Below are 14,174 nucleotides of genomic sequence, written 5' to 3' on the forward strand. Positions count from 1 at the left end.
TGTGAGTGTGTTACTGTTAAATGAATAATTTGGAAGGATGGGTGTAAAATGGAGAGTAGTTGGTTTAGGGTGCGTTCAAACGCTCTTTGTTTTGGCGGGTTTTCCGCTGCGTATTTGAAAGGGGCGGGCTCTTCTCGGCTGTCCATAGAAGATCTTCCAAGGCGGAATTTATGCTGCGGAAAATCCGCCGCAGTCCCTACTGACTTCTAGGGGGCTTGCGGCGGATTTTCCGCAGCGTAAATTCCTCCGTGGAAAATCAGCTGCGGATAGCCGAGAAGAGCCCGCCCCTTTTCAAATACGCAACGGAAAACCCGCAAAAACAAAGAGCGTGTGAATGCACCCTTAAAGTTGAGTGTCCTTAACCGATAATGCAGTTTTTATTTTTTATTTTTTATGCTAATTTTTTAATTTGTTTTTTTTTCTCATATCTATTTTATGTCTATCTCAAATCTATCTATATATCTATCTCATATCTATCTATCTTATATCAATCTATCTTATATCTATCTCATATCTTTATTCTATCTATCTATCTATCTAGTAATAAAGGGCAGTGGCACTCTAATTATGGTGAAGAAAAAGGGTCTTTATTCAACCCAATGTGCATTGACTTCTCGACAGTCTCACACAAATGTGGCAACAAGTGAATATTTATGGCCACGCAGGGCCAATCAAGTAATTAACATAATGAAGTGCATAAACATAAAAAATATATACCGTATATATTTCACCCCAATAACCCAGGAAAAGTTATTGACTCGACTATAAGCCTAGGGTGGGAAATACATCATCCAGACCCCCGTCATTAACACCCGCATCATCATCACCTCGTCATTAGAGATGTCGCGAATTGTTCGCCGGCGAACTTAGCATGTTCGCGTTCGCATCGCCGGGCGAACATATGTGAAGTTCGATTCGCCCCCTATACTTTAACATTGCGGTAAACTTTGACCCTGTGAGTCAGAGTCAGCAGAAACATTACAGCCAATCAGCATCAGTCCCTCCCTTCCGGACCCTCCTACCTGTTGCGCGGACGCCATTTTACCTTCATTCGGCATGCTGCAGGGTTAGAAAGTGGAGGGACAGAAAAGCTGCTCCTGCTGTATAGGGAAAGCGATAGCTAGGTTGCTGCTAGGTGGTGTATTCAGGGTCCAGTTTACTTCTAAAGCACTAGTGTAACATCTGCTTTAAGGACAGCACCCAAAAAAGCCCTTTTTAGGGCTCAAATATCAGTCCGTGTGTCTTGCAACAGCTGGAGGCACCATGGTTGGGAGGGAACCGCTGGTTAAAAGGGGTACTCCGGTGTAAAACGTAATTTCCTTCAAGCAACTAACTACGGTATTAAAAGGGCTATAAGTTCAGTCCGTGTGTCTTGCAACTGCTGGAGGCACCCAGGTTGGGGACCTCTGCTTAAAAGGGGAACTCCGCTGGCAACCTTTTTTGCTCATTGTCACACTAGTGCAAATCACATTTGGTGTGACAGTTGTTCAAATAAAATAAAAAAACTTTTTTGGCTGTGAAATAAAACCAGTGCTGCCTAAAGGGGGCTCTAACTATGTGCTTCCTAATATGGGGGATCTATGTGCTGCCTAAAGGGGGCTCTATGTGCTGCCTAAAGGGAGGCTCTAACTATGTGCTGCCTAATATGGGGGAATCTATGTGATGCCTAAAGGGGGGCTCTAACTATGTGCTGCCTAATATGGGGGAATCTATGTGCTGCCTAAAGGGGGGCTCTAACTATGTGCTGCCTAATATGGGGGAATCTATGTGCTGCCTAAAGGGGGGATCTAAATATGTGCTGCCTAAAGGGGGCTCTATGTGCTGCCTAAAGGGGGGCTCTAACTATGTGCTGCCTAATATGGGGGAATCTATATGCTGCCTAAAGGGAGGCTCTACCTATGTGCTGCCTAAAGGGGGGCTCTAACTATGTGCTGCCTAATATGGGGGAATCTATGTGCTGCCTAAAGGGGGGGATCTAACTATGTGATGCCTAAAGGGGGGCTCTATGTGCTACCTAAAGGGGGCTAAAGCACATTATTCCAAATAATTTAGGAATAATAGGGGATTTATGCCCTTTATGGATTAAAACCAGACTCTGCATCAACTATGTAATTTTCCATGGGAGTTTTGCCATGGATCCCCCTCCAGCACGCCACAGTTCAGGTATTAGTCCCCTTGAAACAACTTTTAAATCACTATTGTGGCCAGAAAGAGTCCCTGTGGGTTTTAAAATCCGCCTGCCCATTGAAGTCAATGGCGGTTCACCCGGTTCGCGAACATTTGCGGAAGTTCGCGTTCGCCGTTCGCGAACCGAAAATTTTATGTTCGCGACATCACTACCCGTCATCATCCAGACCCCCATCATCATCACCCCGTCATCATCCAGACCCCCGTCATTAACACCCACATCATCATCCCCCCTGTCATCATTCAGACCCCCTTCATTAACACCCCCATCATCATCACCCTGTCATCATCCCCCTCTCAATCCCTTCAATCAGTGATCTTCAACCTGTGGACCTCCAGATGTTGCAAAACTACACCTCCCAGCATGCCCGGACAGCAACTCAAAATCTGCAGAAATGTGTAAACAAAAAGGGGCAAAAAAAAGGTGCAAAAAACCCTGCTTGCTCCTTTTTTTTGCCCCTATTTAGACACAAAAAAACAGTCTAAAGACAATTATAAATGTGGCCTCTGTGTGTACGGACCCTGAGCCGGGGGCCGGGCGTGTTGGGAGTGCTGCTTTCTTTGTGTGGATATCTATCTATCTCATATCTATCTAATTATCTATCTACCTATCTGTCTATTTATTTATCATCTATCTCATATCTATCTATCAATCAGTCAATCATATATCTCATATCTATCTATTTATCGCATATTTTTCTAACTTATGTATATTTATCTATCTATCTCATATCTATCTATCTATCTATCTATCGACACCAGCAAGAGAATTACAGCAACACACTGCTAGCACAAAGCTATATATGAAATATCAAAACAAAGGAGAATGTCCAACCTTCCAGCTTGTGGATGCGATGTTTGACTTTATTCACAGGATAGCTTCATAAAAACACAGGTAGGGAAACAAAGTGACGCGTTTCAGCTTGTGTTCTAGGCCTTACTCATACTAGTATGAGTAAGGCCTAGAAAAGGGGCAGAAACGCGTCACTTTGTGTCCCTACCTGTGTTTTTTATGAAGCTATCCTGTGAATAAAGTCAAACATCGCATCCACGAGCTGGAAGGTTGGACATTCTCCTTTGTTTTGATATTGGTTTCGGTGGGGTCCACACCGTTCCGCGCCTCTGAGACGGTATCTGGAGTGAGCTTATTCACCTGCCTTGCTTTTAATACATGAAATGTGATATGCTATACTGGTATAGTGAAAAATAGAGGTTCTTTGCTCACCATTTGGCCAAATAGCATGTACCATCCCACCATGATAAGGTGACCTCATTGTGACGGACCCTACACTATGAATATGCCTCTGAGCATTCAGTTATCCAGGCCTGAAACATCCAGCACTTTATAAAATGGATGGGGTACACAAACCAACATGGAGGCAGCCACTCCCCCCACATTTGCAAAGCAATTAAAGTTGGTTAGCACATTCTGATACACAACCATTGCATCTCTCTATCTATCTATCTATCTATCTATCTCATATTTATCTATCTATCTATCTCATATCTATCTCCTATCTATCTATCTCCTATCTATCTATCTATCTATCTCATATCTATCTATCTATCTCATATCTATCTATCTATCTATCTCATATCTATCTATCTCATATCTATCTATCTCATATCTATCTATCTCTTATCTATCTATCTCATATCTATCTATCTATCTATCTCATATCTATCTATCTATCTATCTATCTATCTCATATCTATCTATCTATCTATCTATCTATCTATCTATCTCTTATCTATCTATCTCATATCTATCTATCTCTTACCTATTTATCTATCTATCTCATATCTATCTATCTATCTCCTATCTATCTATCTATCTATCTATCTATCTCATATCTATCGCATATCTATCTCATATCTATCTATCTATCTATTATCTATCTATATATCTATCTCATATCTTTCTATCTATCTATCTCATATCTATCTATCTCATATCTATCTATCTATCTATCTATCTATCTCTTATCTATCTATTTCATATATATCTATCTCTTACCTATCTATCTATCTATCTATCTCATATCTATCTATTTCCTATCTATCTATCTATCTATCTATCTATCTCATATCTATCGCATATCTACCTCACATCTATCTATCTATCTCTTATCTATCTATCTATCTCATATCTGTCACGATGCCGGCTGGCAGGAGGTGGATCCTCTGTGCCAGAGAGGGATGGCGAGGACCGTGCTAGTGGACCGGTTCTAAGACACTACTGGTTTTCACCAGAGCCCGCCGCAAAGCGGGATGGTCTTGCTGCGGCGGTAGTGACCAGGTCGTATCCACTAGCAACGGCACCTCTCTGGCTGCTGAAGATAGGCGAGGTACAAGGGAGTAGGCAGAAGCAAAGTCGGACGTAGCAGAAGGTCGGGGGCAGGCGGCAAGGTTCGTAGTCAGGGGAGATAGCAATAGTTCTGGTACACAGGGTATAAACACACAAAGAACGCTTTCACTGGCACTAAGGCAACAAGATCCGGCAAGGGAGTGCAAGGGAGGAGACTAGATATAAGCAGGGAACAGGTGGGAACCAATTAAGCTAATTGGGCCAGGCACCAATCATTGGTGCACTGGCCCTTTAAGTCTCAGGGAGCTGGCGCGCGCGCGCCCTAGAGAGCGGAGCCGCGCGCGCCAGCACATGACCGCAGGAGACGGGAACGGGTAAGTGACCTGGGATGCGACTCGCAAGCGGGCGCGTCCCGCTGTGCGAATCGCATCCCCAACGGCCATGGCAGAGCAGCGCTCCCGGTCAGCGCTGACCGGGGAGCTGCAGGGAGAAGAACGCCGTGAGCGCTCCGGGGAGGAGCGGGGACCCGGAGCGCTAGGCGTAACAGTACCCCCCCCCTTAGGTCTCCCCTTCTCTTTATCGGGTAACTGCCTCCCCTGGGATGAGGACACCGGGAAAGGATGGAGGGATTCCTCAACGGCAGGCAGAACCGCAGGAGTAGGAATGGGGAGAGAGGGCAGAGGGCGGGACCTGGCACGGGGCAGTGTGACACCAGGACGAGGGCCATGAGGGGACACAGAAGCTTGCCTGATGGAACTGGGAGGGGGGGAGGGGCATTTCCTGTGGCAGGCAGAGTCCTTAATGACCTTAGGGGGACCAGATACAGGAGGAACCACAGAGTTACGGCAAGGGTTACTGGGAACCGGTTTTAGACAGTTCTTGGAACAAGAGGACCCCCAACTCTTGATCTCCCCAGTGGACCAATCCAGGGTTGGGGAATGAAGTTGAAGCCAGGGAAGTCCAAGGAGAATTTCCGAGGTGCAATTGGGGAGGACCAAAAGTTCAATCCTCTCGTGGTGAGATCCGATGCTCATAAGAAGGGGCTCCGTGCGGAAACGTATGGTACAGTCCACCCTGGCTCCGTTGACCGCGGAAATGTGGAGTGGCTTGACAAGACGGGTCACCGGAATCCGGAATTTATTCACAAAGGAGTCCCGAACAAAATTCCCAGAAGCTCCAGAGTCCAGGCAGGCCACGGCTGAGAGGGGAGAGCTGGCTGAAGTGGAAATCCGAACAGGTACCGTGAGACGTGGAGAAGCCGACTTGGCATCAAGAGACGCCACACCCACGAGAGCTGAGTGCGAGCGTGCGTTTCCCAGACGTGGAGGACGGATTGGGCAATCCACCAGAAAATGTTCAGTACTGGCACAGTACAAACAAAGATTCTCTTCCTTACGGCGATTCCTCTCTTCCAGGGTCAGGCGAGACCGATCCACTTGCATGGCCTCCTCGGCGGGAGGCCTAGGCGCAGATTGCAGTGGAGACTGTGGGAGAGGTGTCCAGAGATCTAAGTCCTTTTCCTGGCGGAGCTCTTGATGCCTCTCAGAAAAACGCATGTCAATGCGAGTGGCTAGATGAATGAGTTCATGCAGGTTAGCAGGAGTCTCTCGTGCGGCCAGAACATCCTTAATGTTGCTGGATAGGCCTTTTTTAAAGGTCGCGCAGAGAGCCTCATTATTCCAGGATAGTTCAGAAGCAAGAGTACGGAATTGTATGGCGTACTCGCCAACGGAGGAATTACCCTGGACCAGGTTCAGCAGGGCAGTCTCAGCAGAAGAGGCTCGGGCAGGTTCCTCAAAGACACTTCGAATTTCCGAGAAGAAGGAGTGTACAGAGGCAGTGACAGGGTCATCGCGGTCCCAGAGCGGTGTGGCCCATGACAGGGCTTTTCCAGACAGAAGGCTGACTACGAAAGCCACCTTAGACCTTTCAGTAGGAAACTGATCCGACATCATCTCCAGATGCAGGGAACATTGGGAAAGGAAGCCACGGCAAAACTTAGAGTCCCCATTAAATTTGTCCGGCAAAGACAGGCGGAGGCTAGGAGTGGCCACTCGCTGCGGAAGAGGTGCAGGAGCTGGCGGAGGAGATGGTTGCTGCTGCTGTAGCTGAGACTGAATCTGCTGTAGCTGCGACTGGAGTTGCTGAGTCATGGTGGTCAAGTACGACAGCTGGTGATCTTGTTGGGCAATTTGTCGGGCTTGCTGGGCGACCAGTGTGGGGAGGTCGGCGACAACAGGCAGAGGAACTTCAGCGGGATCCATGGCCGGATCTACTGTCACGATGCCGGCTGGCAGGAGGTGGATCCTCTGTGCCAGAGAGGGATGGCGAGGACCGTGCTAGTGGACCGGTTCTAAGACACTACTGGTTTTCACCAGAGCCCGCCGCAAAGCGGGATGGTCTTGCTGCGGCGGTAGTGACCAGGTCGTATCCACTAGCAACGGCACCTCTCTGGCTGCTGAAGATAGGCGAGGTACAAGGGAGTAGGCAGAAGCAAAGTCGGACGTAGCAGAAGGTCGGGGGCAGGCGGCAAGGTTCGTAGTCAGGGGAGATAGCAATAGTTCTGGTACACAGGGTATAAACACACAAAGAACGCTTTCACTGGCACTAAGGCAACAAGATCCGGCAAGGGAGTGCAAGGGAGGAGACTAGATATAAGCAGGGAACAGGTGGGAACCAATTAAGCTAATTGGGCCAGGCACCAATCATTGGTGCACTGGCCCTTTAAGTCTCAGGGAGCTGGCGCGCGCGCGCCCTAGAGAGCGGAGCCGCGCGCGCCAGCACATGACCGCAGGAGACGGGAACGGGTAAGTGACCTGGGATGCGACTCGCAAGCGGGCGCGTCCCGCTGTGCGAATCGCATCCCCAACGGCCATGGCAGAGCAGCGCTCCCGGTCAGCGCTGACCGGGGAGCTGCAGGGAGAAGAACGCCGTGAGCGCTCCGGGGAGGAGCGGGGACCCGGAGCGCTAGGCGTAACAATATCTATCTATCTTATATCTATCTATCTCATATCTATCTATCTCATATCTATCTATCTCTTATCTATCTATCTCATATCTATCTATCTATCTATCTATCTCATATCTATCTATCTATCTCATATCTATCTATCTATCTATCTCATATCTATCTATCTATCTCATATCTATCTATCTATCTATCTATCTCATATCTATCTATCTGTCTCTTATCTATCTATCTCATATCTATCTATCTCTTACCTATCTATCTCATATCTATCTATCTATCTATCTCCTATCTATCTATCTATCTATCTCATATCTATCTATCGCATATCTATCTCATATCTATCTATCTATCTATCTCTTATCTATCTATATATATATATATATATATATATATATATATATATATATCTCATATCTATCTATCTATCTATCTATCTCATATATATCTATCTATCTATCTCATATCTATCTATCTATCTATCTCTTATCTATCTATTTCATATATATCTATCTCTTACCTATCTATCTATCTCATATCTATCTAACTATTTCCTATCTATCTATCTATCTCATATCTATCTATCGCATATCTATCTCACATCTATCTATCTATCTCATATCTATCTATCCATCTATCTATCTATCTATCTCTTATCTATCTATCTATCTATCTATCTCATATCTATCTATCTATCTCTTATCTATATATCTATCTCATATCTATCTATCTATCTATCTCATATCTATCTATCTATCTATCTATCTATCTCATGTCTATCCATCTATCTCATATCTATCTATCTCATATCTATCTGTCTATCTCTTATCTATCTATCTATCTCATATCTATCTATATATCTCGTCTCTATCTCATATCTATCTATCTATCTCGTATCTATCTATCTCCTATCTATCTCTTATCTATCTATCTATCTATCTCATATCTATCTATCTGTCTATCTCATATCTATCTATCTCTATCTATCTATCTCATATCTATCTATCTATCCCATAGATCCCCCCCCAAAAAATGTAAAAAAGCAGCACATCAAAATTCCCATGAAAAAAGTGTCTGGTGCAGAGCCGCTTCTGGAGTATTGGCCAAATCTACCCCACGTTCATACAGCAAAAGGATCTTACTGCAGCGCAGTCCATAGGAAAGTGCAAAAAAGTGAATGTATTCTATTTAAAAAAAAAAAATGTTTCCAAAAAATAAGCAGCAACGTTTCAGCTGGCTCACCCAGCCATTCTCAAGGAGTATATCTATCTATATATCTATCTATTATCTATTTATCTCATGTATATCTATCTTTCTACCTCACAATATAAATATTAAAATCCTAAGTAAAAAAAATTATAATAATAATAATAATATATATATAGAAAAAAATAACGGAGGGCAGCACACCATATAGACAATCATGCCACTGGTCCCCAAATGTAGAGGAAAAAAAGCGGTTGCAGCCACACATGACTCTCTCTCTCTCTCTCTCTCTCTATATATATATATATATATATATATATATATATATATATATATATATATATATATATATATATATCCATTAGTTACACATAATTTCAGTGTTGTCTGACAAAATAATAACATGACATAATATTCTCCTGTTGTTTACAGATTTCCGTGACTATTAGTGGTTTTCAAACAGAGAGCGGCACTTACTGCACACATGACTATTTATCCATGGCGGATGGGACCTCCAGATGGGGTCCATTCTGTGGTGACCGTACAATACCTGTCATTAAATCCGAAACCAACTCCTTAACTCTGACCTTTGTGAGTGACGCTACAGTTCAGAGGAGAGGATTCCAGGCATCGTATATATTTAGTAAGTACTACAGCCACGTCCTTCTATATAAGTCTGTGACACATTATACATTCATATGAACTGTGACGCTTCAAGTAAGAATTGTAATAATATTTGTATCATCCAGTAAAGAGATTGATACAGCCCTACAGAATATGTCATTGGGGGGCATCAATAGGGGCATAGATGCCCACCACATGGAAATAATTCTACCACTGTACAAATCACTAGTCAGACCACACATAGAATACTGTGTACAGTACTGGTCAGACCACACATAGAATACTGTGTACAGTACTAGTCAGACCACACATAGAATACTGTATACAGTACTGGTCAGACCACACATAGAATACTGTGTACAGTACTGGTCAGACCACACATAGAATACTGTGTACAGTACTGGTCAGACCACACATAGAATACTGTGTACAGTACTGGTCAGACCACACATAGAATACTGTGTACAGTACTGGTCAGACCACACATAGAATACTGTGTACAGTACTGGTCAGACCACACATAGAATACTGTGTACAGTACTGGTCAGACCACACATAGAATACTGTGTACAGTACTAGTCAGACCACACATAGAATACTGTATACAGTACTGGTCAGACCACACATAGAATACTGTGTACAGTACTGGTCAGACCACACATAGAATACTGTGTACAGTACTGGTCAGACCACACATAGAATACTGTGTACAGTACTGGTCAGACCACACATAGAATACTGTGTACAGTACTGGTCAGACCACACATAGAATACTGTGTACAGTACTGGTCAGACCACACATAGAATACTGTGTACAGTACTGGTCAGACCACACATAGAATACTGTGTACAGTACTGGTCAGACCCACACATGGAATACTGTGTACATTACTGGTCAGACCACACATAGAATGCTGTGTACAGTACTGGTCAGACCACACATAGAATACTGTGTACAGTACTGGTCAGACCACACATAGAATACTGTGTACAGTACTGGTCAGACCACACATAGAATACTGTGTACAGTACTGGTCAGACCACACATAGAATACTGTGTACAGTACTGGTCAGACCACACATAGAATACTGTGTACAGTACTGGTCAGACCACACATAGAATACTGTGTACAGTACTGGTCAGACCACACATAGAATACTGTGTACAGTACTGGTCAGACCACACATAGAATACTGTGTACAGTACTGGTCAGACCACACATAGAATACTGTGTACAGTACTGGTCAGACCACACATGGAATACTGTGTACAGTACTGGTCAGACCACACATAGAATACTGTGTACAGTACTGGTCAGACTACACATAGAATACTGTGTACAGTACTGGTCAGACCCACACATGGAATACTGTGTACAGTACTGGTCAGACCACACATAGAATACTGTGTACAGTACTGTCAGACCACACATAGAATACTGTGTACAGTACTGGTCAGACCACACATAGAATACTGTGTACAGTACTGGTCAGACCACACATAGAATACTGTGTACAGTACTGGTCAGACCACACATAGAATACTGTGTACAGTACTGGTCAGACCACACATAGAATACTGTGTACAGTACTGGTCAGACCACACATAGAATACTGTGTACAGTACTGGTCAGACCACACATAGAATACTGTGTACAGTACTGGTCAGACCACACATAGAATACTGTGTACAGTACTGTCAGACCACACATAGAATACTGTGTACAGTACTGGTCAGACCACACATAGAATACTGTGTACAGTACTGGTCAGACCACACATAGAATACTGTGTACAGTACTGGTCAGACCACACATAGAATACTGTGTACAGTACTGGTCAGACCACACATAGAATACTGTGTACTGTACTTGTCAGACCATAGAATACTGTGTACAGTACTGGTCAGACCACACATAGAATACTGTGTACTGTACTTGTCAGACCACACATAGAATACTGTGTACAGTACTGTCAGACCACACATGGAATACTGTGTACAGTACTGGCCAGACCACACATAGAATACTGTGTACAGTACTGGGCCCCAGTGTACAAGAAAGATATAGTGGAGCTGGAGAGGGTTCAAAGACGGGCAACCAGGGTAATACGGGGAATGGGAGGACTACAGTACCCAGAAAGATTATCAGGATTAGGGTTATTTATTTTAGAAAAAAGAAGGCTTAGGGGAGACCTAATAACTATGTATAAATATATCAGGGGACGTACAGAGATCTCTCCATGATCTATTTATACCCAGGACTGTATCTATAACAAGGGGGCATCCTGTACGTCTAGAGGAAAGGAGGTTTCTACACCAGCACAGATGGGGGTTCTTTACTGTAAGAGCAGTGAGACTATGGAACTCTCTCCCGGAAGAGGTGGTCATGGTGAACTATGTAAGAGAATTCAAAAAGGGTCTGGATGCATTTTTGGAGAGTAAGAACATCGCTGGTTATGGATTCTAGATTTATAGGGACAGAGGGTTGATCCAGGGATTTATTTTGATGCCATATTTGGAGTTGGGAAGGAATTTTTACCTCTAGTATGAGTTTTTTTTTTTCGCCTCCTCTGATCAACTCAGTAGGGACTCATTAGGGATATAGGATGAACTTAATGGACTCTGGTCTCTGTTGACATCTCTGTCCATTTTAAGAACTGTCCAGAGTAGGAGAAAATCCCCATAGCAAATATAGGCTGCTTTGGACAGTTCCTCAAATGGACAGAAATGTCAGCAGAGAGCACTAAGCTCGTGATGTCAGCAGAGAGCTCTGTGTTCCAAAAAGAAAATAATTTCCTACGTAGTATTCAGCAGCTAATAAGAGCTGGAAGGATTAAGATTTTTTAATAGAAGTAATTTACAAATCTGTTTAACTTTATGGCACCAGTTGATTTTTTTCTCAAAGTTTTCCACCGGAGTACCCCTTTAAATTTTATAATCCTCCTAGTTCACTGCCCCCATTATGATAAACAACCCCCTGCCTTTATATTTTATTATTTTTTAGTTTTCTACCTTGATATCGCTCTGTATTTTCTGCTCAGTCTCAGTCAGATTCACAGACTGGGAAGGGGCGTTCCCCAGCAGGCGTGACATCATCCGAAGCCATACAGGGGAGAACTTAATCCCTCACTCTGCTACACACAGCCCACTGCTCAGTCTCAGTCAGATTCACAGACTGGGAAGGGGCGTTCCCCAGCAGGCGTGACATCATCCGAAGCCATACAGGGGAGAACTTAATCCCCCACTCTGCACACACACCCCTCAGCATTTCCTGCTTTTGGACTTCTGCCAGGCCAGCAGGAGTCCAAAGTCTGTGCAAAAGATGGGGGGGAAATGGCTGCTTTTTTAAACACAAATAAAACATAGAAAACTTCATTTTTTTTTAACAAAGTATATTAGTAAGATTTTTATTTACCATAAGGAGTGCAATAGCAAAAATTAGTTTTAATGATAGTGCCAATTTAATTTTTTTTTGTAAAACAGAATAAAACCCTCTAATAAACCTGCTTATATATAAAATAGTTTACCTTTTTTATTAATAATATTTTTTTTTTTTTTGAAGGGACATCATTGATTATTGACTATGTCTTTATTGCATGTCACATATATATTGATAATACAGAATGGCTAGAACTGGACATATTTGATTTCCTAATAAATCTTCCTGCATCTTTTTCTACAGCATAACTGGAGATGACTGCACTGGAATGCATTTTAACTCTCACAGTTCATTCAATTGACTTTTCCATCTCTGAAGATAATAAATCTGGGTCGTCTTCCAAACTTCCATTTACTTTATCACATTATAGCAAATGATATGGAAATGAAGAATAAGTATTATAAAGTAGCTTTTTATAGAAAAAGATTATAAAAAAAAAAAATAAAAAGTTATTTTTTATATTGTCATTTGTAGTAGTGTTTTACATTTATCTAAAATGCATAATATGTACAGTATATCATGATGTGTGTGATACTTGTTATATAAATCAAGTAAAGGCTGTTAAATTGTTTAATCAGATTTAACTTTTAGGGCATTCAATGTCCCAAGTCCTTTGCATGAGTACATCAGATGTTTTCCACAAGTGATCCCCCTGAGGAAGCATTAGGTGAAATGTGCATAAGGGCTGTTGACGATTTTGTCTTATCTGCTGACAGTGGACTTTTCACTACTTTATTCAAATTGCGGATTCACATTTGGTTACTAAACATTTTTGGACACTTCTGACATGATTTTGGTTTCGTATCGTTGTCCGTTTAGCAGCAGATGTCTATAAAATGCCGCTTTTTTTATCCCCATTCTTTTTATGTTTTTTCAATATCACAGAAAGTTTTTTTTGTAAGCATATACTAATATTGATTGTCAGGACTTGATTAATGCAGTATTATTTTTATATGTAGCCTTTTATAATAAACAGTTCAATAGTTTTTTATGGAAATTTTGTTTATTGGACAATACAGTATGTTTGCTTACGAATTATCCTGTGTCTGATGTATTGTATTGATGTAATAAGATGTAATTACACTGTCAGATAATTGTAAAGCCTGCAATGGGCCTTCATTATCTTTGACAGCCTCAAACATACCGTATTTATCGGGGTATACCATGCACCGGCCTATAACACGCACCCTCATTTTACCAAGGATAGTTGAGTAAAAAAAGTTTTTTACCCAAATATCCATGGTAAAATGAGGGTGCGTGTGTGCGCGTGTATACCCCGATACACCCCCAGGAAAGGCAGGGGCACTGCCTGCCTAATTTGGGGGAACACTGCCAGCCTAATGTGGGGGAACACTGCCTGCCTAATGTGGGGGAACACTGCCGGCCTAATGTGGGGGAACACTGCCAATCTAATGTAGGGGAACACTGCCTGCCTAATGTG

At 42.9% G+C, this 14,174-nt stretch overlaps 1 protein-coding gene across 3 annotated transcripts in view; it reads left to right on the plus strand.

Annotated features, from left to right (window-relative positions):
- The window catches only part of LOC130295480 (embryonic protein UVS.2-like), a 30,748-nt gene extending 17,049 nt beyond the window's left edge, over positions 1 to 13,699 (plus strand). For all 3 annotated transcript variants that reach the window (XM_056546287.1, XM_056546286.1, XM_056546288.1), the window contains 2 exons: positions 9,102 to 9,312; positions 12,977 to 13,699. In XM_056546287.1, coding sequence (XP_056402262.1) covers positions 9,102 to 9,312; positions 12,977 to 12,981 — 216 coding nt within the window. In that variant the 3' untranslated portion in view covers positions 12,982 to 13,699. The remainder of the gene's footprint in view (positions 1 to 9,101; positions 9,313 to 12,976) is intronic.
- Positions 13,700 to 14,174: the final 475 nt, after the last annotated feature.

The sequence above is a fragment of the Hyla sarda genome, chromosome 11 (genome assembly GCF_029499605.1).
Source record: "Hyla sarda isolate aHylSar1 chromosome 11, aHylSar1.hap1, whole genome shotgun sequence".
NCBI lineage: Eukaryota > Metazoa > Chordata > Amphibia > Anura > Hylidae > Hyla > Hyla sarda.